Source organism: Equus asinus, chromosome 13 (genome assembly GCF_041296235.1).
Source record: "Equus asinus isolate D_3611 breed Donkey chromosome 13, EquAss-T2T_v2, whole genome shotgun sequence".
In the NCBI taxonomy this organism is placed as follows: Eukaryota; Metazoa; Chordata; class Mammalia; order Perissodactyla; family Equidae; genus Equus; species Equus asinus.
Window position 1 is genome coordinate 37,321,860 of NC_091802.1, and position 26,660 is coordinate 37,348,519.

Sequence of the window (26,660 nt, forward strand, 5' to 3'; positions counted from 1 at the left end):
CTTTTCCTTATGAAATGTTCCTTATCTCAACAAGACCCTAACAGACCAGTAAGTAACATTCACTCTTTCAGTCTCTTCCAGCTTCCTCTGTAGAGGTTCCAGGTTATGGCAGACTCGGCTGAGTGTGAAGGAAATAGAGGTCAGTGTTAAATGCTGGTTAGAGAAGAAAACAGTGGAATTCGAGGGGAATCAACCAATAGTGGATGTGGTATTCTATTGCTCAAATTCCCTACTAGCTTTCCCTCCTATACTGATCACGTCCCTCTAGCCTTACTGGGAAAGAGAATCATTTACTGAACACCTACCCTATGCCCAGTTCTATGTACGCCTCATTTAATCCTCATAGCAACCTTAAAAGTTAAGTACGTATCTTTAACTTTGCAGGTGAGGAATCGAATTAATTTACCAGGGGCCACCAACTCAAGCAGAGCCAAAGCTGGAGTGGAGGTCCACTAACCCCAGAGTCCATGTTTTTCTGTATCATGGCTTTGCATGGCACAAGCTGGCAGGATACTTGGTGTAATTTCTTCCAAAACACAGGGTTAGCCAAGAAAAACCTGTGCACTAAAACGCAGGAGCCTTCAACAGCAAGTAGGGAAGGCGGTGATGAGCTGGGAGCCCACTCTTCATAGTTTGAATAGTCAATTCTTAAGAAGGGCAGGTTTAGTATCAGAAAACTGAAAACCCAATGGCTTGGATTATCCACACTAACAATCCACCCCTTAGCAGGGGATATGTGGTCTAAGCCCATCTCTACCTTTGCCTGTCCTTGTGGGACATACTCACTTCCCAGTTTCTTAATAGGCATTTCTTTGGAAGCAACTGAGGCTAAGATGGCATTCCTCTCCCTGACTGCCAGAGCTACAGCCTCAAAAATAATGGACCCTATTTCTGGTTGGTGGGAAACTCTTGTCACCATTAGTCCTGCTTCCACCTACATCATGTAACCCAAGTTTTCAGCTTCTACACAATTCACTGAACACTTTCTCCCTGACAGTTTTAGGCCTAGGTGAGAGGTGTGATTGTCAGATGATCCCATTCTTCCTTTTCACAAACCCTCCCATACCCACAGGCGCTTCCTCCTTCTGCCAAAACAAACTTTATTGCACCAAAAAGAAAAAAAAAAACTTCATTTATGTACAGTCAGATATAAAGACATATCTCTTTGACTCCTGTGCATATATTTCCTCAACTCAAGATTAGGGCGTAAAAGTCAGGCCGGTATGCCAGACATGCTCTGCCCATGGCAGGGCCAAGGAGAGGATTGTCACTTGAAAGTGGGAACACTTAAATGGATGACGGACAACACTGGACCAACAGACCAAGGGCATTCTTCTAAGCCCTGTACTAGCTCCGGGAATGGAAGAGGAAAATTGGAAGCAGGGTTCCTTTCTGGGTCTCCTTGTTTAGAGACCCAGCCTTCAGGTATTCAAGATAAACTTCCGCTTCCCAAGCCCACTTCCTGTCCAGTTTCTTTGCTTCCTGCCCTCCCAAGTAGGACATTCTCCTTTGTGCCCAACCCCCTCAAGGAAGTCCCACGATCCACAAGGCAGAGGCCTGCAAAGCAGCGGGCAGAGCAGGTACAAGTTATCCTCTCCCTGACGCGTGGCTGGATACTGACTGAGGCCCTGTGTCATGTGGATCGCCAATACCCCACTGGGAACCATAACAGTAAGAAATCTGGAAAGTACGGGAGAACACATCAGAAAGGGGAAGGATGGATTCCCTTGATGCCCAGTATCACAGGGCACCTAAAGCACATTTTTCTGAGCCAACCAGCCAAAGGATCACTGCAGCTAAATACAGAGAAGCGACACAGCCAGGCAAACACCCATCAGAGCCAGTGACAAAGAGCAGCTGGGAGGGAGGGGGAGGGGAGGGGTCTCCAGAGTCCCAGCCCCAATCCCCTCTGCCATTGGCTACCCTTGCTCCCCACAAGTCCCTGGGCAATAAAGTGGGAGGGGGGGGACGCTACAGGCTGGGGTGAAAATACACGAGGAGAGCCAAAGAAAATACAATGGGAGTAGCATCAGTCTTCCCCCGCACCCCACCCCCAGGAGAAATACCCTCATTGTGACTAGTATTTATGAAAATCTGTAAGAGACTATTCTATGTAGTGGCTCTAATCCCATACACACAGCAGCTGCCTGTGTTGGGAACTTTTCAGATCAGTGATTGTGGGAACAAACGGCATTTTCAGCTTCTTACGGTGCCTGTGCAGGCTTTACCAAGACCTCAGTTCAGTCCCAGTCACATTTACCTTCTGTCTTAAATCTAGGAAGGGGTGAGGAAACGGGGGGCAGGGGAGAAAGGTGCTCAGGTGCTAGGTAAAGCTTACTGATCAGCAGCCTAGACTCCACCACTGTTCCTTCTCTTTGGTCTGTCTAGAACAGTGACTATAAATTAGGAAAAACAAAATTATGCTGGCCTGTGGGAAATAATGGAGGAAGAGAGGCAGGGAGGAAAAGGGCATTGGGAAGCCCTGCTTCAAGACTGCAGACAGACAGACAGACGACCACCCAGACTGCTTAAGTGTCACAGACGGCCCCCCACCCCAAGCTCCCTTCCAGGTATCCCCATAAATCATTTGGGCACACTCCCTCTTGGAATTGCAGTTTCTGCCTCCCACCTATCCCTAAGGGGCTGGCCACGTGGAGAGGTGTGTTCGTTGTTTTGTTTTTGCCAGAGACCCTCGCCCTAGGTGCTCCTGCACAGGTACCTTGGCCCCTGATATGGGATGAACATAGCCCCAAATGTTCGAGAGCCAAGGAGGTCAGATCCGGAACAGCCTCCCCACTCCCACACTCTGGGATCCAAGCTTGCTTGGTTCTTGCCATCTTGCAGGATGACGTCACGTCTGGAGGGAGATACACAGTGCCTCTCCATCCCTGGGGTGGGGGGAAGGGACTTTGCTGGGACTCTCGAGTGGGGGGAGGGGAGAAGGGAGCAGGGTCTAAACCCTCAGGCTCCCATGCAGGTCTGTCTCTGTCCCAGAAGAGCTGCTATCAGAGTCCATTTCGGCGTTCTCATTATGGAGCCTCTCCAGCACTTTCTGACGAATCAGTCCCAGGCGCATCAAGAGGGACTGGTAGTCAAAGTGGCCCCGCTTCTCTCCAAAAGGATCCTGTGGGGGAAAGGAGACAAGCGGGATGGAAGATTCAAGTCTGGGTGGCTCACCCTAGAGACAGCGGCTTTGGACCCATGTGAAACACATGCTCAACTTCTGAGTCACGGGAATAGAGGAGGGCACAGCACAGATAGCTCCAAACAGCAGACAACATAATCTTTGTTTAGGAATATCATGGCATGTTTACCACCCCAGAGAAGTCCGACTTGGGCTGACACTAAAATGTGTTTGCATTCCTCAAAAGCAAGCCAATATGCAGAAGGGGCCACAGTAAAAGCAAGATAGATAGGGAAAAGAAATTAAAAAGCAGGGATGTAATCATTACGTGTGCCTATGTTTTCAATTAACCTCATAAAAACCATACAAGGGAAAAATTATTCTTTATTTCCTATACTCAAAAAGTGTAATTTGCTTTTCTAAGGTTGTAGGTAGGTCTAGAACTCAGGAGTTCTGACTTCCAGATAAGCACCCCAGGGACCGTCACCACATTCTTGTCCAGGTTTCTGGGCATCACTCCAGGGCCACCTAACCTCAATCCTAGTCCTTGTCATTAGATCAAACATCTCCAAACATTATGTAGAAAGGGGCTGTCAAAGTCTCAAAAATAACTAAGGATGGGGTGGAGGATATAAAAAAAGGAATTTAAAATGCTATATAGGGACTGCGGCAGCAAAGTAGCATTGCCAGTGTTCAAACAAGTGGAGACCTCTTTCCTTGGCAGTCACAGAAAGGTACATGATTTTTCCTCTCACATTCTGTCTGCTTCTCCCACATAAACTCCTTCCACTACAGCCTTCATTTTTCACTTCCGAAGGTTACACTCCCCAAAGGCTGAACTCCACACTTACTCTGGAGCTGTCAATCTTCCAAATCTTCCTCCTTTCATCATTGGCTCCATTTCCACCCACTCTCCTTCTCCCCAGATGCTGCTCCTCCCTTTCCTTGCCTCATCAAAGTTATTTTTCCTTCACAGACTGAATATTTAAAATGCTGCTGGATACCAGCAATGAGAAGTCCTGATGGGGAACACACTACAGTGTGCATCCTCTTCAACATACTCTCAGAAAAGGGGCAGGAAACAAGTTAATCCTGAGCCGGCCTTGCCCTTTGAGTTTCAATGTGGCAGGTGGGTGGGAAGGCCTTGAAGGAAGGATAGGGAAACTACCATTTCTAAGCAGCACCAGAGGAAACAAGACATTTACTCCTACTGCTGATGTTGTTGGGTGGGTGGAGGAAATAGCCCAAGAGGAGCTGGAGAAAACCTTAACAGGTCTTAGTCACTTATCCAAGTCTCCACGTTTCTAAGCAAGACCACCTATAAATGATCCAAAAGACACAAGGACCGGTCCTTCAGGACAGGAAGGTTTCTCACCTTCTTACTAACCAGCTCATTTATATGTGAGCTGATTTACAATTTGGTTTAATAAGAACCTCTTCTTTAAAACAAGCCTAAATTCTGCATTTCTATTGGAAGTGGAAGCATATTTCCCCAGTAGAGGCACAGAATGAACAAGTGGTTACCATCCTTGTAATAGAAATCTTTCAACATGTAGCACTGCATACCCAAGGTTTCCCTAAGCCCTCTTCCTCTTAGCGCCCCTCTGTGCTAGGGATGAAATTCTAATAGATGACTCTTATAGTCCCCAAGATTCTGAGAGAGCTGAATGTGCTTGGTTGGAAAAAGACTACTGAACAAGAAGGGAGGGAGTTTCAGGATAAAAGCAGGGTGATTCTGATTCCACTCATGAGTATCTACTTTATGCAGGAATTCAGAACCGACTCCACGTGACTTTAGGCAACTCAGTCTCCTCTCTGGGCCTCAGCTACTCAAATGAACCGGGTTCCTTCTGGCTCTGAATTCTAGGACAGATGCAGATGTCACATCACGGGGGATTTTACATGGTCTGCCGTAAGGCCTCTGCAGTCAGCAGCAGGGGCTGCATTACCTGCATAGTCTGGCCTTGAAGGTGCAGGCGATCTTTGCAGGCCACCTCATAGAAGTCATAATACTCCAGGAAGGACTTCTCCATCACCCCTCTGGAAAACAAGCAGAGAAGCTTAAGTTAGGAAGAAGGTGGGGAAGCAGTGACCTCTTCACCATCTAACCTTAAGGCCAAACTAAACAGCTAGAGTTCCCAAGCTCAGATTTGGTTTCCTACAAAAATCTTTCTATGGAAAAATAACAGCTGACTGCCCACAGTTGACTTCCCTTATACTTTAGGGATTATAAAATGAGAAAGACTGTTAATACCAATCATTCAAATCCCAACTTCAACTCATGACTTGCTCAATCTCATTTATTTTCCCATAGGCCACCCCTAATCCCAAACCTTACTTGAAATTCTAGAAAGTTTGTTTCATTAACTCTTTGATCATCTTCTTTTAACACTTAGAAATAAACCTGAATGCTAAGAAATGGGTTTATCATGAAGAGCTCTACACCTCATTTGGCTGTAGATCAGTTAAATGTCTTTACCATGTCCTGGTCCTCATCAAACTGGGTGTTCCCTGAGGCAGGCACTAGGTCTTTCCCATCAGGCCTGGCGCTCTCCAGGAACAGAGCAGCTCTGAACTTCCTCTTGGGTAACCCTCAGCCACTTGCTCTTGAAAGCAGGAACTGCACCTTTCCTCCTTCTCTATCTCCCTCTGGTGCCCAACACTGGACTTTGCCCCAAAGGTTCTCAAAGGTACGAAGGAGCTAAATCTCCAAAGGAATACCAAGTACCAAGTGGGCTGTCTTGACACATACCGTAAGGGTTCAGGGCAGGGACACTTTCCTTCCATCATGTCACAGACAGCCACTCTGATGGTCTCATGCCGAATACATTCATTGTAATTTTTGCTGTCTCCTGGATGTCTTTCCTGTAACGTGACAGACACCACAGTGTCCAAGTACAAAATTTAGACAAAGAGAAAAGCTAATGGGAAGAAACTTCAGGATTAGTATCAGGTATGTGACCCAAGCTAATGAAATGAAAGGATACCTTTCCTACTGTACCACAGATGTACGAAGAGCAACTAAGCCTTTATTTTTGAGACCATTCACCTCCCCTCATTCATACCAATACCCATCCTCTGTTATGGGTCATTCGACCTATAAAGAGCGAAGTAGATCCATCAAATTTTCCTAAGTCTAAACTAAAAGGCCTCTCAGATAAGGATTAAATGGGAAACAACCAAATAGAAGCATGATGGTGGGACAAAAAGTATAAAAGACATCAGAAGTCTCAGTCTAGAAAACCTATAGGGGCTGGCCCAGTGGCGCAGCAGTTAAATGCACACATTCCACTTTGGCGGCCCGGGGTTCACCAGTTCGGATCCCGGGTGCAGACATGGCACCGCTTGGCAAGCCAGGCTGTGATAGGTGTCCCACGTATAAAGTAGAGGAAGATGGGCACGGATGTTAGCTCAGGGCCAGTCTTCCTTAGCAAAAAGACGCAGACTGGCAGTGGATGTTATCTCAAGGCTAATCTTCCTCAGAAAAAAAAAAAACCCATAGATATCAGGATGCTTCCTGGTTAACTCCTTTACATATCTGTAGGGTCCCTCTATCACTGAATCAACTATTATAAATCTATCAGAAGCAGAACTTGAAATTTTCAAAAGAAAAACTCCAACTTTGGTCTAGAAAGCTAATATGAATGTGCAGGTGTGAACAAAAGGGAATATAGTCTCTCATCCTTTAACTATCCCTTTGCTCTTCAGCGCTCCTCCTACCACCAACCCCAGTCAACCAGACCCTTGGCCTCTGATAAAAACGGATGATGAACAGGAAAGATACGTATCTTCAGCCTAGCACCATGGTTCTCAAAATGCACCACAGTGAAGTCACAGGGGTGCTGTGGGATATTTTAAACTGTCTAAGTATTCAACAGCCGTCACACACAAGAGCTCCGAGCTGCAGGTAAGTGGTTCAGCTTTAATGTTAAACTGCATTGCAGCGGCCGCCCGGTGGCACAGCGGATAAGTGCGCACGTTCCGCTTCTCAGCGGCCCAAGGTTTGCCAGTTCAGATCCCGGGTGCGGACATGGCACCGCTTGGTAAAAGCCATGCTGTGGTAGGCGTCCCACATATAAAGTAGAGGAAGATGGGCACGGATGTTAGCTCAGGGCCAGTCTTCCTCAGCAAAAAGAGGAGGATTGGCAGCAGTTAGCTCAGGGCTAATCTTCCTCAAAAAACAAAACAAAACAAAACTGCATTATATTCTTTTTGATGACACATTATCTTTATGAAGCTGGATTTTCAGTCACTACTTTCATAAATAGCAAGTAGCTTACGAAAACAATGGGGAACAGAAGTGAGTCCAATCTGATTCCAAGATTTTAAAAAGTTGTGTGGTGCTCAACAGCTGTACACATCCTATCATGAAGTTATCACGGTTATTTAAAAAAGAAGAAAGTTGTTTGGCCTAACTACTTAACAAATGGAACAGTGTGGCATTTCTTTCTGCCTGGGGAATTGTGAAAAACCTACCAAGACGAGAGGGTGCTGCGAACTAAGAACATTTGGGACTATTAGGAATAAAAGTCACATTTCTTGAATTTCCAAACAAGGAAAGACCTAAAAATCAGCTCCTTGCTTAGCCAATGGGTCCAATTCCATTTCTACTCACTCCTGAAATCAAATACACCATTTGTTTGGAAAGGATGGTTTAGGGAATAATTTTTGTTCATTCTTTTTCTAAAGATTTATTTTTTATTTTTCTTTCTCCACAAATTTCCCCAGTACATAGTTATACATTTTAGTTGTGGGTCCTTCTAGTTGTGGCTTGTAGGAGGCTGCCTCAGCATGGCTTGATGAGTGGTGCTAGGTCCATGCCCAGGATCCAAACTGGCGAAACCCTGGACCACCGAAGCAGAGCACACAAACTTCACCACTCAGCCACAGGGCCGGCCCCTTTTTGTTCATTCTTAAATGGCATTTTCCTTTGTTCAAGTTCATAAAAGAATCATCAACGTTAGTGTTATCTTACAGTTTCAAATGAATTACACTGTTTTTATCACCTAGACTGAATCCTCATCTTTTGGGAATATCACTGGAACTCTTTTCCTGTGCTCTTGAGTAATCCTGGAAGTCACTGTGGAAAAAGGGAAGAACTCTGGGCTCCAGGGCAAATCCTGGGTCCTACCTCATCTGTGTGTCCTTGTGAAGGTTAATTAACCTGTATGAACCACTATTACCTCATTTAAAAACGGGGATAATATTTATCTCACAGAGTTACTATCAGGATTAAGTGAGAAATTATATATAAAAACTTCACAGCGTCTGGCATATAGCATACTCTTGGAAAATGTGAGTTTCTTCTGCCTTCTCTTTGGCAGTGTTGACTAAAATATTCTTGTCTTAGCTAATCACTAGCTCTTTTGGCCCTGCAGGTAACAGTAACTTCATAACTCCAGAAGAATGTCTGGCTCAGCAGTAGTCACTAAGGAACACCTTAAAGTGATACTGGAGAATGGAGGCAAATAGAAGAACCCAAAGTAGGCTCAGAATTAATTTCCAAATGACTCCACTGACTTCCACATGGTAGATTAATCCAAGTAAAATGGATTTAACTTGACAGTGTTACTGTAACTTACAAGGAAAAAAATTCATTATTAAGGAGCACACATGCCAGCTCCTTTTTTCTCCCACAGTGACAAATTTAATACACGGGGCTGAGCCAGGTCAAGGAAAAAAGTCCCTTAAGCAGACCTCTCAGATCTCTTAAAACCCAATTTGCACATCCCAGAGCTTGGCCCATCTGGCCTTACCTGCTCGAAGCCAGGCTCATTGTGATAGGGATTCTCAGTCATCAGGGACTGGATGGAGATGAGCACGGAAGAGATGCTCTGGGCTGGGCTCCAGGCAGGGCCAGTCCATGTACTGCAAAACACACCAGAGGGCAGGGAAGAGGATGAGGCCGAGAGAGATGGGAAAGGCCCTCACAGAAAGACCAGCGCACAAGTACCCTGGGACCCAGCAGCACCATCACGAGTGACTCAACATTTCTCTTTCACTATTAATACTCTGGATTTTCCCAGCCTCTGTCTCACCCTCATTCACCAGAAATCAGTCAACTGCCTAATCCTCTTATCAAGTGGGACAAAAGCAAAGAGAGTAAAGTAAGCAAGGTAACTTTGAAGGGATTTTCTTTGGGCTAGGAAAGAAACAGTAGCCAGGGAAAGTTCTGTTCACCAAAATGAAAAGAACAGGGTGAGAAAACAGCTCCAAGGGCAGTCTAAATGTTAACCTCTGTGCATCTCAAAGAGCTTACTTATTTATTTATAGGTGGTAATGGAGTTAGTGAGGAGAGAGAAGTTGAGCACAGAGGGGACCGAAGCCATCTGGTTAGAGGTCATGTGGTGGGGTTGATGATCAGGGATCCAGTTCTGTATCAAACCCTCAAGGCATGTCAAACTCTCTGAAGACTAGAGAACTCTGCCAACAGGCAGGAAACGAATAAGGGGCATTTCTAGATTTGGGGGAGGGGGGGTGTCTAAAAATGATACATGGAAAACATCTTGAACACAGCACAATTGCTCCGCTCTTTCACAAACCTGACCAAGTATTGGAAGAAGGAGGGCAACCTGGACATTAACGACAATGTATTCTTAGCTCAATTAATTGAAAAGATGGCACCTGAGCTGAAAGCTGACCACACCTTGAGCCAGGACCGGCTTGTTGAAGTTAACTGGCCACCTCCCTTCCCCTGCTGGACTTGAGGAAAGCCCAGGTGAGTGAGGCTGAACAGTACCTCCATCAGAGCCTGCTCTCCTCTCAGCTTTGCGCCCCCAGGAACTCCAGACCCTGTGCGCTCTAAAGCTTCACAAAGTCGGGGATTGAAGTCACCAGGGTGAACTTTTGTTAAATTTTCTTTGTCAGTAAATCAGCCCAGAATTTTTTTCTAGGTAGGGAGGAAAGGAATGAAGCTGATAAAGTGAATATAGTCAACTGAGAACGCATGGGAATCTTCTACTGTGACTCTTCGTGGCAAATTTTCAATTTCAAGGTAGCTTCTCCTTTTCCACCCAACACTCTTTTGCCACTTTTACCCCACCACCTTACTTCCCCTGTGTCTACTGTGAGCTGATGTTTGCTCAAAATAGCTTTATATTAGTCTAATGAAGGAGAACCTAATACAAAAACACTTTCATGAGCAAATTTCATACAGGAACAACTAAATCTCCTCACCACTGTGGGTTATATATAGCAGTATCCTACCAGCACAGACAATTATATACACTAATGAGACAATCAACTTCTTTAAGGACAACCTCCTTTAAAAGACTCCCTCAATGCCATAATCACAGAACACATTCCTGGATCTGAGAGATTAGAAAAAAAGAATCATGTCTCCAGTTTGTTTCAGCTGCCTTTTCCCTACATAAACCTGGAAATGTACCGGACAGGAAGAAAGCAAACAATGTCATCAGTTTGGGCAACTTTCTCAACTTCAACCTGCATTTGTTCTCTGCCCTAGGGAAATTCAGACCACACTAAAAAGACCAATCCAGAAAATGCTAGAAGACATTTCCATTCTGAATTTTTAACTCCTAAGGCAATTAAAAGGGAATGGATGATAACTACATGAAGTGAAATCTTGGTAGAACCCAGACCAGAAACAAAATATACTTTAAACTTGTGTTTCATAGCTGATGTGATTTCCAAACTCAGACATTTTTCATTCAGTTGTTAAAATATCATAATCATCATTATCACCACCACCGCCTCCAAAGCCACTCATTGAGAGACTCAGAAGACAGACACCCACAATCTTGAATAGCACAGATATGCAGCCTTTCTCAACCTGTTTGGAAGAGAATTAAGCCTTGATGCCCTAAGGGAGTGGTTCTCAAACTGGAGTGTGCACCAGAATCACCTGGAGGCTTGTAAGACACAGATCGCGGGGCCCCCTCTCGAGAGTTTCTGATACAGGAAGTCTAGGGTGGGGCTTCAGAATCTGCACGGCTACAAGTTTCCAGGTGTTGCTGCTGTTGCTCAGGGGAACCACTTCACTAAAGCATCCATTGCATGTCATGAGTTAACTTCTGTTTTGCATCTAAAATGATACTAGTCATGCACCATCCCAGGGAGAATTAAGGAAACAGTCACTCCAATCATTTTCTGTGTTCTGTGGTTCAGATGAGGAACCCTGGTTGATAAAGGCTGGCCTGGAGTAATTATTTGCTAACAACCAACTTGGCCACTTAGAAGTCTCCTCTTACCCTAGAATACTCAAGCAGACTTTCCCATTGCGGTAGAAGTTGGGGTTAAACCTCACTGTGTTATTGCCCGTTGTCATCAGTTTGACCCGAGGTGGGTGGATGGGATAGTCGGGCGGACACCGAAACACGAACAGGAAGAAACCCCCTTCATAAGGAGTGTCAAATGGGCCTGTGATCAATGCATGAATCTGCAAAATAAAACCCCATCTCAAAATCGTGAGGTGATGTCCCATCCCAACCCCTCCTGGCTTCCACTTGCTACCCACGCCAGAAGCAGGACCCTCATCTGGTATCCATATTCCATGTCCTCACCATGCAGAAGGAACAGCCTGTGCTCACTCAGACTAACAAATATGTTTGGAATTTTATGAAATCCCACTACAGTGGAGTGGCAACTTACTCAGGGGTTACATTCTGAAGTCAGAGCCCAACGTGAAAAACTGAATCTAGTCAAAATCACCCTTGAGTGTCCCTTAAAACTCCCTTAACGTACAGTTTTTGTTCAGGCTTTCCTGATTGGTGTTACATATAACACAGGAATAGAACACCAATGTGCAAAATATAATACGCATCTGTAAAATATTACCCTAGCATGCTTAATTTTAAGAAAATAATACATATTTTTACTGAGTACACACGTTTGGCTTTGCCTAGTTAAACATGCGTATGATGCAACTCCACCCTCCATTTATGTGGCACAAAGAGGAGGGAAGATGAATGGAAAAGAGCAAAGGGAGTGGAGGCCACAGCACCAGTGCCAGTAACAGTGCAGAGCTGAGGGTGGTGATGGAGGCCTGGGGTGTCTGCCTCCTCCGCAGAGCATCAAACCTACTGTGGAGGGTGAGGCTCAGGCAGCATCTGGCTGTGTCAAAGATATAAAGAAAAATGGGGAAGACTCAGGGTCCACCTGGAGCCATTAGACCACACCTAGAACTTTCCCCAATACTGTAGGTTTCAAAAAAAAAAATCAGCAGCACTTACAACAGAACATTAAATTCTCTTCCTCCAGCCCATGATTTTTTTTTTCTTTTAAAGATTTTATTTTTCCTTTTTCTCCCCAAAGCTCTCAGGTACATAGTTGTGTATTTTTAGTTGTGGGTCCTTTTAGTTGTGGCATGTGGGACGCCGCCTCAGCAGGGCCTGATGAGTGGTGTCATGTCCGCGCCCAGGATTCGAACCCGTGAAACCCTGGGCCGCCACAACGGATCGCATGAACTTAACCACTCAGCCGTGGGGCCGGCCCCCTCCAGCCATGATTATTAAACAAGATTTCCCTTCCCGAAGGGAGGAAAACCTGAACTGACTCAGTTAGATTTCTTCTACAAAGGCTCCTGGGCACTTAAGTCTGCTCAGAATTTAAACAGCAAAAGCAAATGGCCCTGCAGACCAAGGCCTCAGTCTGCAGTCCCTCCCTTGCCCGGTGGCGCTCTGGATGATCTTTTAGCCGTCAGTCACTTGGAAGAGCCAGCTCAAATGGTATCGACATGACATCAGTTCTGGGGCCCCAGGGACTAGCATATTAACACTGATACTTGACTGAGGACAAGATGTCCCAGGAAAAACATTTGCAACCACAAAAAAGAAAAAGTCAATTTAAAGGGAAACCTACTCAAAACAAAACAGACGTGCCAATGATACAAAGTCTAAATTTTTATTGTAAGAAATCTGAAACTATGAGTTTTCATTTAAACAACACTAGATTTAGAAAATCTGATTTCTTCCCAACAGCAGTTTAAGCGAAAATTCACTTCTGAGCATACAGCGCTCAATGACAGAGAAGGTATCTGTGCAGGGAATTGAAGCTCTTGTGTGTGGATGACAAGAGAGGAACGATCTTTGGGGTGGAAGGGATATTCAAAACCAGCCAGCACAGAGAGGAGCCTACACAAGGCCCTTTAACTACAACACTGTTCACTCAAGCTTGCCCCATCTCCAACCTTCTCTGCATCTGATTTATAGCATCTTAAAAGGTCAAGAGAGGCAGGATGGGGAAGAGCTGGGTAGTAAAATGAACAGGGTGACCGTATAACTTAAGATCCAAACTGGAGCATATCTGAGAGTGAAAAAGTGCCATACCAATAGTTAAGCTGGGACGATAGGTGTAAACTGGGATTTTCCAAGGCAACCAGGACCTACCGGCACCCTAATAATAGACACCTGTTCAAGACTCTGCTCCATCTCACTGTGTGACCTTGGGCAAGCCAATTACTCTCTTGGGGTCTTGATTTCTTCATCTACGTAACCAGGGATGTGAGCTGGATAATCTCTTTTACGCTCTTTCAAGTTTATGGGCCCAATTTCCCGATAACCCCCGACCCCCACCAAGTTACATACCTTAGTCATGTCAACAGTATCAGGTACAACGAACATTCCTGGAGGAGGCTCCTTATAAATGGACATGATATCCCTGTATAACACCAAGAGGGGGTGGGGGAGGGAGTGAGGGAGAGGAGAAAAAAGGGGAATCCCTTGAGCAGAACAGTTGTCATCACCTCAATGAGGCCAGGGTTCGAGAAAGTGGTGCTTGGTACCATAAATGTTTGCACTGTCTTGTTGGCTGAGAAATCTCAGCTGAGTACTTGTCAGGCAAGCAGAGAGCAAATTATTATCAAAGAGGCATTGTTTCCTCAGGGGGAGGGGAGGGAAGGGGGGGGAATCAGAGATCCCAATGGCATCAGATGTCACCCCGGAAAAGCCACATCCCATTCACTCTCACTTCCTCCCACATGGCAATTCATTCACTCCCCACCTCCGAGATTCCCAGGTACTACGGCTGAATGCTAAATGAAGATGTTTCAGTAACTGGGATGGCAGAGTCAACTCCGCTAAAAAACCAGTTCCATAAACCACACAGTAGACCGTTGTTGGCAAGGGGATTATAAGAGGCCAGTGAGCTGGCAGGGCGTCAGAACGGTCTCCTCACCCAGGAGACTAATAGGGTGGAGATCTCTTCAGAGTGTGGAGGGGACCCTCTGAAACTGCCCAGAATCTCACACCTGGCAGATGACACGTAGTGACTACTGCAGAAGATGAGAGGATTTCTACGTGCTATCTCATAAACAAGAAGGGATCAGTTGTGGACAAGAGTCTAAAGAAGGAACATTCTAGGTGGGAAAAGTCTAGGGACCTGGCAGGATACATAGGGACATAAAAAAGTGCAAATAAGTGGCAGAGCAGAGCAAAGAAGTGCTGGCAGAACTCAAAGGCATGTCAGGATTGGAAGACTGAAATGGCTGAGGGAGCACAAGAGTTGAGAAGGAGAGCTGAGTTTTTCTCAAGTTGGAGGTGGCAACCCTGATGGAGTTGGCGTCCTGTGTCAGGCACTGGGCCTGGTATTTTACACAGAACGTGCTGCTTAATTTTTATTACAACCTTGAGAGGTAGGCAGAGACACCTGAAGGGACTTGGAACTTGGCAAGGAGGTTACCTAGAGGAGGATGACTGTGATGGGGGCATGGCGAGAGGAGTCTGGTCACCAGGAAACAGGTTTCAGGATAACTGGCAGCTAAAAAACATTACCCCTTTCCCATCCCACAGGTACTATGCTAAGCATTTTTGCAGACATATTATTTAATAAATGATATGATCTAAGATCAGTCACCCAAGAAATAAGCACAGAAAGAACTTGGGCCTATGTTCCTCTATTTGAATTGGGTATACTCGCTTCAGAAAAGTAAACCAGATGGCCCAGAGAAAAATTACAGGAAAGAGTCTTGAGTTGGGATATTACAAACCAGAGTGAGACGCGGGGAAGAAGCCTGACTTCCTGGAACAGGTGTGAGAGTGGACAGCTTGGGGGTTCTAGAAAAGTGGTTCAAGGGAAGATTGCGGGTATGTGAGGGGAGCGATCTAGACTCGGGGAGACGACCATGTGGAGAGGGATTGAGGAGAAGCGAAAGAAAAAGAAGGTTGGCCTCGAGTTTGAGGCCGGCAAAGCAAGCTGTTTATGTGTTACAAACGGGGCTGGGGAGGAGACGGCGGGGGGATCGAAGGGTGCGGCCTCGTGCAGCATCTAGCAAGGTTGGGGTGGGGAAGTGGGAAGACGGGCGGCGCGGAGGGCAGGAGGGGGTGTTAGTGAAGCGCGAAAGGGTCGGGTTTCGGGCGGCAGGTATGGGGGAGGGTGTCCGGAACGGAGACGGAGGGCTCTCGGGAGGTGGCCGAGGGGCGGGGTCGGCCCCGGGCACGCGAGCAGGGGTTTGGTGCTTGCGGGGCTGGGGGCGGGGGGAGACGGGACTTGCATCCGGACTCTCGGGGCTGGCAAGACGTGGGCCGGGGAGCTGGGCAGCTACGAGGGGAGCGCGGCGGCAGCGGGGGGGTCGCGGTGGGAAAGGGTGGGGGGCGGGGAAGGTCGAGCCCCGGAGCTCCAGGCTGGGGGAGGAAAACCCCGGCTCACCGCTTGATCCGGAGTAGACACTGCGGCGCGGTCCGCTCGCCGTCCCAGTCGGAGCTGAGTGTGGGGTCCCAGTGGCTAAGCAGCGCGGCCCCGTGGGCAGCGGCCGAGGGCGGGAGCCCGGGCAGCGGAGCCAGGCCGCTCCCAGGCCCCCCGGCCCCGCCCGCTGCCGCCGCCGCCGCCCACACATCCGGCAGGAAAGGCGGCCCGAACCCGCCGCCGCTGCCGCTAACGCCAACAACACCAGCGACGCCGCTCGCCCCGGGGCCCGCCGCCCCGGCGCCCGCCGTCGCCGTCGCCGCCTCCTCAGTCGGACTCTCCGCCATCGCTGCTTCGCTTCCGGGACTACTCCGCAGCACGTCCGCCGACCAGAGCGGCCGCTGCTCCCTCCCGCTCCCGCACCACCGAGAGCCGGGCCAGAGTGTCCCCACCCTCCGCTTCCACAGCCCGGGCCGCGCTGGCTCCGCCCACCCCCGCCCCGACCAGCGAGAGGCGCTTTGCAAGAGCGTCCACCCACGGTCCTCCACGGCGGGCGGGGGAGGAACTAGCGGGCCGCGCGAGGATTCTGGGCCTGCGTTGGTCCTGGGCTTTGCTGGGGAGGTTCTGAGGCGTGTCGGGACGCCTCGGTGCAGTTGAGGGCCCAATTCCGTGAAATATTTTATTTTCAAATGTTGAAAGGGGAGGAAGGGAGGACCATATTCCCTCTTAAGAAGAGCGGCCCTCAGATGTGCCCATGGGGTAGGACTGGGGATCCAGCTCCCCTGTAGGGAGGTGCTGGGGAGATGAGTTGACTCGCTTAGGGCCCTTCCTGTGCGAAAGGCTCTGATTTCTCTCCGCACCCTCACCCACGGAGGGCAGGCTGCCATTGTCCGCTGCCTGCAACAGGATCAAGAGGAAGGAAGGAATCAGAACTTGCGAGTGAAAAACTACCTCGTTTTAGAGTACATTTATGAAGGGCCAGGCAGTGTTGCTAGGCGTTGCCATAGGGATAATGAAACAGACATAGAGGAGGTTGGTAAAGGGAAGAAAATCAGACCTCCTGACTCCAACCTCAGTATTTTTTTTCCCCACAAGTCCTTGAATATACAGGAAGCAAGGGGCTGTGAGTTTAAATCCTAGGAGGATTCTTCAGGACTTTCCTGAGATTTATGAAAAATAATACTATGGACTAAAAAAAAAACAAGCCGTCTAAAAAAACCTTTCCCTTTTCTCATCAGAGAGAATACAGGCTTATATTCGGATCCGGGAAGCCTTGGGGCCACATGTGTTTCAGAATTTAGAGTAACACTCCTAGCGGGGCCTGGGGCAGCATCCAGTCACCAAACATATTTCTGCAGCAAAGTTTATGAATATTCATAATAATTTGGGTACGCTTATGAATATTCATAATACATCGGACGAATAGCCGCGCTTTGGATTATATTTTGCCACCAAATTTGTTTTTAAAAAAAGAAGTCCAGTTGTCACAGCTTTGTGGATTTTCCAGTAAGGGACTATGGACTGGAATGATAATGGTCACATTCATTGAGAGCTAAAAATTTATGTTTTTAGTTGACATTTATTGAGTGCTTAATATGTGCCGAGCACTTTGTATACTTTGTCTTATTTATTGTTTTCAACAACCCTGTGAAGTAAGTACTATTATTAGTCCGTTCTGACAGATGGATAAACAGAGGCTTACGGAGGTTCAATCACTTACACGGATCACACTGAGAGCAAGCGGCAGAACTGGGGCTGTAAGCCAAGTCTATCTGACTCCAGAGAAAAAGTTTTAACCACTATGCGGTACCGTCACAGCTTGGAACTCTCCCACACTTATCTCACTTTACCTTGTACTAATTATGGTCCTTTAGTACCTTTTGCTCCCACACCCTACCCCTCAACACACACACACACACACGCACACAGAGACATACTCTTGGGGCTCAAGACCATGTATTATCTGTGAATCCAGCACAGGGCCTTGGTACAGCTTAGGGGCTTACATGAAGCAAGATGAATCAATAAGATATTTTATACAGATTTCATGTTTTGTTGGTATAGTGTTTTACCACTCTATAATAAAGATGCCAGAATGTCTCTGAAAGAACATGCAACAAACTGGTAACAGTAGTTGCCTCTGGATGGTTTGGCTGTTGATGAGGTGGGCCAAAAAGATGTGTATGTTTATATATACCTATTTGTGCCTTTTATTTTTTTTATTTGTTTTTTTGAGGAAGATCAGCCCTGAGCTAACATCTGCTGCCAATCCTCCTCTTTTTGCTGAGGAAGACTGGCCCTGAGCTAACATCCGTGCCCATCTTCCTCTACTTTATACGTGGGACGCCTACTACAGCATGGCTTATTGCCAAGCGGTGTCATGTCCGCAACCAAGATCTGAACCAGCAAACCCTGGGCTGCCAAAGCGGAACAGGCGAACTTAACTGCTACGCCACTGGGCTGGCCCCTATTTGTGCCTTTTAAATGTTATGCTGTGCATCTATTGCCTATTCAAGCTATACGCATCATTCATTTTTGAAGGATTCTAGAATTTTGCTTGGGTATTATTTATTAAAATGGTCAAAAGTCAGCTTGCTGGGTAACCACACACAAAGAAAAACACTACTCTATGACTCTTCCATGGCTACAGACTGCAGAGGCCTAAAGATGGCCCATGGGGTGAGGATTCCTCAGGGCATCCCCTCCTCACTCCTGGACCATTGTTTTCAAGGACAAGGTCCATTAGGATGGGGCATACAACACTTACCTTAAATTCAGATAGAAGAGGTTCAAGCATTTGATCTGTACTATTCTGCAAATATCTTCTTTGAGCCTATTTCTGCATCCATAGAATGGTGATAAATGCTACCTCTGGTGGGGGGGGAGGGCGGGCGGTTTCTGAGGATAAAGTGTGACATTTCCAGAAGTGTTTTGCAAAGTGGCAAGCAGTGTCCAAATAACTGGCTCCTCACTTGCCCACATACCTTCTCTCCTCTAGGGCTTTGCTCATATTTTCTCTAGCTGGAATACTCTTTCCCTCTAGTCTACCAGGGGAAATCCTAGCTATTTAAACTCTCTGAGCCTCTGTTCCTCATCAGTAATATTGGTAAAAATAATAGTAGCTATAAAGAAGAGATAATATGGTAATGAATATGCACAATACCCAGCCAGAGTAAATGTTCAATGAGTATTAACTCTTACTGTTCTTACTGATCTTCAAGGCTGGCTGGAATATTACTTTTTCTTCTAAGCCTTAACACCTCCAGGCATATTATTATTATTATTAATTAGTCTTTTTTTTGTGCGTGTGTGAGGAAGACTGGCCCTGAGCTAAAATCTGTGCCAATCTACTTTATGTGGGATGCTGCCACAGCATGGCTTGACAAGCAGTGCTAGGTCCGCACCCAGGATCCAAACCTGCAAACCCAGGGCTGCTGAAGCGGAGCACGTCAACGTAATCACTACACCACCAGGCCAGCCCCTAATTAGTCATTTTTAATTACTCCACAATTAATTAATTAATCCCTTTATTATAGCTCATACTACTTTTCATTTTAGTGGTTTGGTTACTCATCTGTCTAGCTACTGCTTATGATGTCCTCCAGGGCAGGAAGCATGGAGCACCCACCTTGTATCTCTAGGACCCGACATTCAGTGCGTCTGCAGGATTGGTGAACAGAATGGAAATGAGGACACGGTAGCCAGTTGCCCTTCCCCTGGCCCTGAATCTTTAGGATTTCATCCCCTCCTCCTCAGACAGGCTCATTTTCTTTCCAAAGGGCTGAGCCAAGTTCACATGAAGAATGTGCAAATCAATGCCTGAAGGGCTGCAGAGGGTGGCAGCCACTTAAAGGACCGGCTCACCACCTCCCGAGGGAACTCTAGGAGGCCTCTAAGCTGGCGAAGAGGAAGGGCCAGAGAGAGGCTAGCAGAATGCTGTAAGTTGGCATTGCTTACTCCAGTGCTCACTGACTTTCTCAAGCCAACACCTGGCTGCTTTTCACTGGCAGCTCGGCCAGAGGGCAAGAGCGTGCCTTCTGGAGGCACTCCCATGCCCTCTGGGGACGGCTGACACAACGGAAAGGTCTTCCTGCAGGAACTTGGATCAGCACCTCTCTCCTCCCCAGCACCGCCAGCACTGCGCTGAGCCATCGCCTAGTGCTACAAAGTTTGGTAGCACCTTGCTCATGGCAACTAGGCAAGTGCCCTCCCTCAGGGACAGGGGCCAGCAAGTGTCCTAGAGTTCAGGTCACTGTTGTGCCTCAACCTCTAACAAGATACGTGCTGAAGAACCTTCTCCTCCCCTACCCCAAAGTCCTGTGTCCTACTGCCCTCTGGAGTAGCCCTGTCGCTCCTGGGCCTAGCCTTTTGTCTAGGGCTCAATGCCAGGGATTGATGAAGAGTTCCCATCCAGGTCACAAACCCTGGACTAAAAGGAGAAATCAACTCTTAGACCTGGTGATTATAGGTAATAATAGTTATATTTAAAAATTTAATACAGCATGCATTATGTGTCATCTTATTATGTATCTCTCAATACATCTTTATATTACATATATCTCATTGATACTGTATATATAATTACATGTATTATCATTATTTGCATATACTTACCTGTATTATGTCATTTTGTTGTCACAATCACTATGAATTGTTCTTATCTCCATTTTATTCATTTATTTTTTGAGGAAGATTAGCCCTGAGCTAACATCCACTGCTAATCCTCTGCTTTTTGCTGAGGAAGAGTGGCCCTGAGCTAACATCTGTGCCCATCTTCCTCTACTTTACATGAGGGACGCCTGCTACAACATGGCTTGATAAGCAGTGTGGCTGTCTGCCTCCAGATCCCCGGATCCAAACCAGCAAACCCTGGGACACTGCCGAAGGGGAGCGTGGGAACTTAACTGCGATACCCCGGGGCCAGCCCCTCTTATCTCCATTTTAGAGATGAGGAAATCAAGGCTCAGGGGAGATCATTAACTTCCCTGTTAGAAAATGGCAGGGCTGGGATTCGCACTCCCCTCTGACTCCCAAGTCCATGCTCTTTGCTTCCACGCTGAACTCTTAAGGTGGTAGTTACTGATTCTTTTTTGATCACTACCCCTCTGAGACTGTAATGAAAGCATTGGAACCTCTTCCAAGAACAATGCACCTCTGTATCCAGCTGCAAATATTTTGCACTAAGCGAACTGGTTCCATCTATGGACCATAGACCCTAGATACAGAACCTCAATGGTAATGGATGAACTAGCCTGGTTGGGGGTGGGGGAGCATTCTCCCTGACTCTCTAGGGTTCCATAGGCCCACACATTCCCAACCCTGCTGATTTGGATTTTTAAGTCCAGCAATTCCAAGGCTATTTGGAGCCCATGATGAAGGGAAATTCTTACCAGCCCCTTAGCAAAAACTAGGTTCCTGGAGCTTCACAGGAAGGAAAAGGCAACCACCTTCCCTGGGGGCTGCTCCTTGATTACCACCAGATGGGTAGTGACCTGGCGAGGATGCCAACCTGCCATCCCAAGGGAATACTGCATTCCATTTGCGTAAAAGCATTACCAGTTAATCCATTGCTCCCTAGGCGATACCTCAGCTGCCAGTTCAACCTCAGTTCCATTCCTTCTCTTTGGTTCTGAGATTCCTGGGCTCTGCTTCAGGTTCTATCACTAGCTTGCTATGGACAACCTGAGAGTTACTCAAGGTGAAGAGGCTAAGAGGACAAGCGGCGGCTTAGGGTAGACCAGTAGTTCTTAACTGGGAGTGATTTTACCCCCCAGCTAGGAAGCATCTGATATTTGGCAACTGGTTGTCACAACTGGGGGAGAGAGGTTGCTACTGGTGTCTAGTGGGTAGAGGCCAGGGATGCTGCTAAACATCCTATGATGCACAAGACAGCCCCTACAACAATGAATTATCTGGCTCCGAATGTGCCATGGTCGAGAAATCCTGTGGTAGAAGACCATGACTGCTGAATGTTAGATGGACGTGGATGGAATCGTTGGCCTGCTCAAGTGTCAGCTGATGTTATTACAGCACTAGCCTCCTCACTTTCCCTCTTCTTTAGCACATAGCGTCTGTACCCACATATTCAATAACGTATGGCATCATTCAGTACCGTTTCCACTCTGTTGATGCCCCAAACTTCTCAAGGGGAAGGACCTTAGATTTCTTTGCCTTCCCCAAGACTCCCAGGATGATGCTTCGCACATAAATACCTGCATGACTGTCTTTAAATTGCATGTAAATTGAATCCATTCTTATCGACACATTTTTTAGTGTTTAACCCTTTGCTAGTTGCCCTTCAGCTGGAAGGTGTTCTTAAAGCTAATCAGAAATGTTCTTGGTTTCAGTATTTCACAGTTTTGCAGTAAGTTGAGGTATAACGTTTCTACCCAATGGGTCCCACTAATTTGTTATTATTCCTTTTGAAACCATCTGAGACCGGCCACGTCTACCAGCATCTCTGTTCATCCTGTCCATGTTTTGCTCCTGCTAGGGCTTAGAGAAGCAGCAAATGTGGATCAATCAGCTTAGCTTTCTTTTACCTGGGTAATTAGTCCCACTTTAGCCAAGCCAGGGGAGCCTGCTGGGCACAGACTGAGACCACGAGGAGGACACTGTGTGAAGCTCTCTAAGCATTTCGTGAGTTGGTTTACCCCAAACACCCTTTTTATCCCTAGCAAAGTTAAGATTGTAAATTCTCCAGGAACAGAAACTGTGTACCTCACCTGCTTTCTCGAGAACACCTAACAAAGGCTAACTGAGAACGAAAATGAAACTTACAATTGTGTTAGGCTAAATGCAACAGTTGGAGGCGTACCTCTGCGGCTAATGTGCTAGACAACTTCTCTGGGACCAAGTTTCCCTATTTGTGCCACCTCAATTGTGTAGCCAAAATGAAAAGAGATGAGACAGCACAGCAGTTAAAGGTTTAGGCTGGGCTGAGGGGCAATCCCCATTCTGCCCCTTACCAGCTCTGCGATGCTGGAAAGTTATTTTGCTTCCTTAAGCCTGGGTTCCCTCATTTGTAAAACAGGTATAATCATTGTACTCATCATTCATAGGCTTGTGGAGCTACCAAACGTAAAACACTTGGTATAGAGCCTGGTGCAAATAAAACCCCAGCAAAAATGTTATACGTTATTATACTAATTTGGGAAAAAGCACCAATATCATTACTTAGACAAATCCATGCTCTCCCTGGGAGATAAAGAGAACCCTCCATGTTCTTACAGTCATGGGGGCGCTACTGCTTGGCCCTGAGGAGTTCCTAATCACCAATGGCTGACCCAATCCCACTTCCCTTGTCCCATCTTTCCACCAAGGCCCTCTCCAAGGGCAAAGGACAGAGGCACAGGCACATGGGTTTAGAGAAACGTTGTGTTTAATGGTAAAGCTTAGCACACTCCAGCACTGGGCAGGGCCTGGAGTCGAAGCAGCAGGGACAGGTAGGTGACCCCCATGGAGCCTCACATGGCGAAGAGGATGAGGAAGGCGACCATCAAACAGAAGAGCCCCATGGCCTCAGACAGGGCAAAGCCCAGAATGGCATAGGAGAAGAGCTGCTGCTTGAGAGACGGGTTCCTGCCAGGGACAGAGATCGATGACAGCGCAGGGAAAGGAAGGGGTGAGGGCACAGGTGCTGGAGGACCCAGGTCGGTTAGGTAAACGGGGAATGCTCAAACTATGAGAGGGCCTAGCCTGCATAATGGGGAGCGCTCAAACTGGGAGAGGCATTTGGACAAGCAAGCAGAGTACCAACATGGTAAATTTAAGTGAGCCAGGTTGGAAACATATTTAAATTCTGCTTCAGAGGTCACTGTAGAAAACAAGAGGTAAGTGAAATCAACCAGAAGCTAGAGGGAGCTCCTCCTGCTGAGGCTTCCCCAAAATAGGGTGGAGTTTACGGTGGGAGATGCTCCTGGCCACTCTCAAACTTACCTGGCATAGCCAATGATCAAGCTGCCAAACACTGTTCCGATGCCAGCTCCTGAACCAGCCACGCCAACTGTGGCAGCCCCAGCCCCAATAAACTTTGCTGCTGTGTCAATGTCCCGGGAGACAACACTGGTCTGGAACTCCCGTCTGGCCACTTGGAGTGGGGAGCTGCTGTAGGAAGGCTGCTAAAAGGAAGGGGAGAGAGGAAAGTGGGGAAGGAGAGAGAGGAAGAGAGAGAGCAAGGAGATAGTGAGGCACAAGGACAGGTGGCTGACTCCACACCCTCACCCCACCCACCTGAGCTCGGAAATGTTGGCAAACTGCCTGTCAAGTACAGAATGCTCAGACCGCAGAGCATGCTGGGAATTAGTCTTAGGGTCTGTTTCCAGATGGGGCTAGGGAAATCTCGCGGTTAGGGAAACCTCACTTTTACAAGTTTCTCACCCACAATGCTCACCTTGGGGAACTTAGAACTATTAAAACACCACGGATTCTCTAACTCTCCTCCCACTTTGGCCTAAAGGCAACTCAGCTAACTTGAAGGACCCCTGTCTGGGGAAATTCATCAGATGGTCCATACTCCTTTACCTGGTTAGATGGGATCTCTGGCCTACTCAGGAAGGAGGCAGACACAGGCCTGATTAGACCCCTGGTACAACAGCGGACCTGTAAAATCAGAAAGACACATCCTGCCAAGTCAGGCATGGAAAAAAAACCAACTAATTGCTGAGCTCCAGTCCAAAATGACTACAGGGGCCAGCCTGGTGGTGCAGCGGTCACATGTTCCGCTTTGGTGGCCCAGGGTTCACCTGTTGGGATCCCGGGTGCAGACCTACGCATCGCATTTCAAGCTATGCTGTGGCAGGCGTCCCACATATAAAATACAGGAAGATGGACACAGATATTAGCTCAGGGCCAATCTTCCTCAGCAAAAAGAAGAGGATTGGCGGCAGATGTTAGGGCTAATCTTCCTCAAAAAAAAAAAAAAAAGAAGACTACAAATATTATAAACAGAAAAGCCCAATGTATTTCAAGGTCAATTGATGTATTCCTGTTTCTCCCAGCTAGGCCTGCACCAGAGACAGCTGGCCTGAGACCTTGGTGTACTCAGGAGTGGCAGTATTCCCATTTAACTCTGGGTACCAAAGTTCACTTCAATGGCCACAGCCCTAACATCCAGTAGCCCAGAATGGAACAAAAACCCAGACTACTATCAAACCAGGTACAGGAAGGGTTTGTACTCAGATCACCAAAGGAATCAGAAGGGCGAAATCTTATTTTGCTAAAATGGTACTCACTGTTACACACCCTGAGTGGAGTGGACAGTAAGCCTGGTGAGGCTCCTGAAACAGCCATCTGAGGGAAGCCCTTTGTAATAGGGCTTTCTGGAAATGTTTTTTAGTGCAGTGGTTCCCAAACTTGACAGAACATTGGAATCTCTTGGAGAGTTCTAAAAAACACAGATGCATGGGTTCTGCCTCCATTCTCAGAGTCTGTGCATCCTGGGCATGATTTTTCAAAGCTCCCCAGATGATTCTAATGTGCAGCCAAGGCTGAGAACCACTGCTTCAGAGGGCTGACTATAGCCAAGCCAGAGCGGGGGTAAAGGTCAGATCCAGATTCTCTGACCACATTCCAAACCAAGATAGCTTGGTTTACAGATCCAAATAAACGGGGGTCAACTGCATCACATCCTACAGCCTCCCCAAAGAGCCAACATCAACAGGGGGCCAAGTTCCCCTCAGTTCATTCATTAAACATTGATGGCTCCCACATCTGGCACTACAGATCACCCCGGAGACGCAGCTTACCAGAGCAGGAGGAATGAGTAGTGCCCCGGTGGTCTGCATTTTTTCAGTCTGCACAAGAAAAAAAAATCCCATTGACAGCCTCATTGTTTGCTTATGGTGGCGACCTTCAGTCGTCCCCTTCACCCCCGCCCGTCCTCCCTGGACCACGCTCTTCCTTGCACTGTGCCCCAGTTGAGGAGGGCATTAGAGGTCAGAGTGTCCGCGCGAACTCCCCAGTCCACTACGTTCAGCGCGGCGGGTCTGCAAAGGAAGGTCACGGAGATGGGAAGTAGAGGAAGGAGGCCCGAGCCCCAGGAGGGAAACGTAGCGAGAGGATGGTCTCCTGACAGACTGGAGGAAGACACCGTGCAGGTGCCGTGCAGTGTCCTGCCCAGTTTACGCAGCAGTCCTCGGCCCGCCTCAGCGGGACAGTTAATCGCCCATTACCGTTGGTAACTAACATTAATTGTTAAGGCTATAAACGCCCATCGCCTCGCCCGGACCTAGGGGCAACTGCCCGTCCACACAGCCCAGCCCACACCCCTGCCGATCGCTGGCTTCTGGCCCCAAGTCACCTGCACTCCCACTGCCCCGCTGCCCCTGCTCGGACCACAGCGCTCGCCCCGCTCAAGGTGACTGACTCACCTCCCAGCTTTAGCTCTAGGTCCCAGCGCTCAGCTCCCCCACCCACGTGTCTCGGGGTCCCCCCATTCTCATTGGCCGCAATCCTCCTGCACCCCCATTGGTTAACATCCTCAACTCCTCCTTTCTTATTGGTTTTCCGCAGCTCCTTCCTCTCTCTCCACAGGAGCTTCGTGGCAGTTCCCGCCTCCCTGCGGGTGAAGGCGGGGTTTTCCCCTATATCTGGCTTCCGATTGGTCGATCTCTGAAATGCTCGACCATAGAGTCGGTGGGACTCAGAGGTTCCATAAACTCCCGCACAAAATGGCGGCCAAGGTGGCAGCCGCAGAAAAGGCGGGGGAGAGATGACCGGACGGCTTACGCAGCCAGACACATGACCTTGGCCCTGAGCCTTCATTCGGGCGCTCGGACCTTGAGGCGCTTTGCATGTTGGGATTTGTAGTCCGGTCGGAAGCCCCAAGGACGGCTGAGATCCCGCGAGACGTTCCTCCTCGGGCTGGGAGAGCCAACGCCTTTGCAGCAATTCCCGCCCTGGTGATTTGTGGAAAGCTTGTTTCCGCCGTGGAGCGTAAAGGCGGCCAGCTGGCCTT

The 26,660-nt window shown here is 47.7% G+C and overlaps 2 protein-coding genes and 1 long non-coding RNA gene across 8 annotated transcripts; 1 reads left to right on the plus strand and 2 right to left on the minus strand.

The window, feature by feature from the left end:
• On the plus strand, positions 1-8,684 carry LOC139040040 (uncharacterized). Its single transcript, XR_011493798.1, has 3 exons — positions 1-139; positions 6,833-7,031; positions 8,503-8,684. It is a non-coding gene; the product is annotated as an uncharacterized lncRNA (long non-coding RNA).
• UBE2Z (ubiquitin conjugating enzyme E2 Z) lies at positions 1,118-16,178 on the minus strand. The gene is made up of 7 exons (XM_044744413.2): positions 15,728-16,178; positions 13,669-13,741; positions 11,335-11,522; positions 8,881-8,992; positions 5,877-5,989; positions 5,074-5,164; positions 1,118-3,124 (listed from the first exon to the last, which is right to left on the minus strand). The coding sequence occupies exons 1-7, from the start codon at positions 16,048-16,050 to the stop codon at positions 2,954-2,956; spliced, it is 1,071 nt and encodes a 356-aa protein (XP_044600348.1). The 5' UTR covers positions 16,051-16,178; the 3' UTR covers positions 1,118-2,953.
• A 6,888-nt stretch (positions 16,179-23,066) lies between these two features.
• On the minus strand, positions 23,067-26,409 carry ATP5MC1 (ATP synthase membrane subunit c locus 1). 6 transcript variants are annotated; one of them, XM_014833911.3, is made up of 5 exons: positions 26,074-26,409; positions 25,450-25,497; positions 24,227-24,304; positions 23,642-23,820; positions 23,067-23,284 (listed from the first exon to the last, which is right to left on the minus strand). In XM_014833911.3, exons 2-5 carry the CDS (start codon positions 25,486-25,488, stop codon positions 23,170-23,172), a joined length of 411 nt encoding a protein of 136 aa, XP_014689397.1. In that variant the 5' UTR covers positions 25,489-25,497; positions 26,074-26,409; the 3' UTR covers positions 23,067-23,169. The 6 variants fall into 6 exon arrangements, with proteins under 6 accessions (XP_014689397.1, XP_014689395.1, XP_014689396.1 ...); XM_014833909.3 differs by having other exon boundaries at positions 23,642-23,823; positions 26,074-26,370; XM_014833910.3 differs by having other exon boundaries at positions 26,004-26,150.
• Positions 26,410-26,660: the final 251 nt, after the last annotated feature.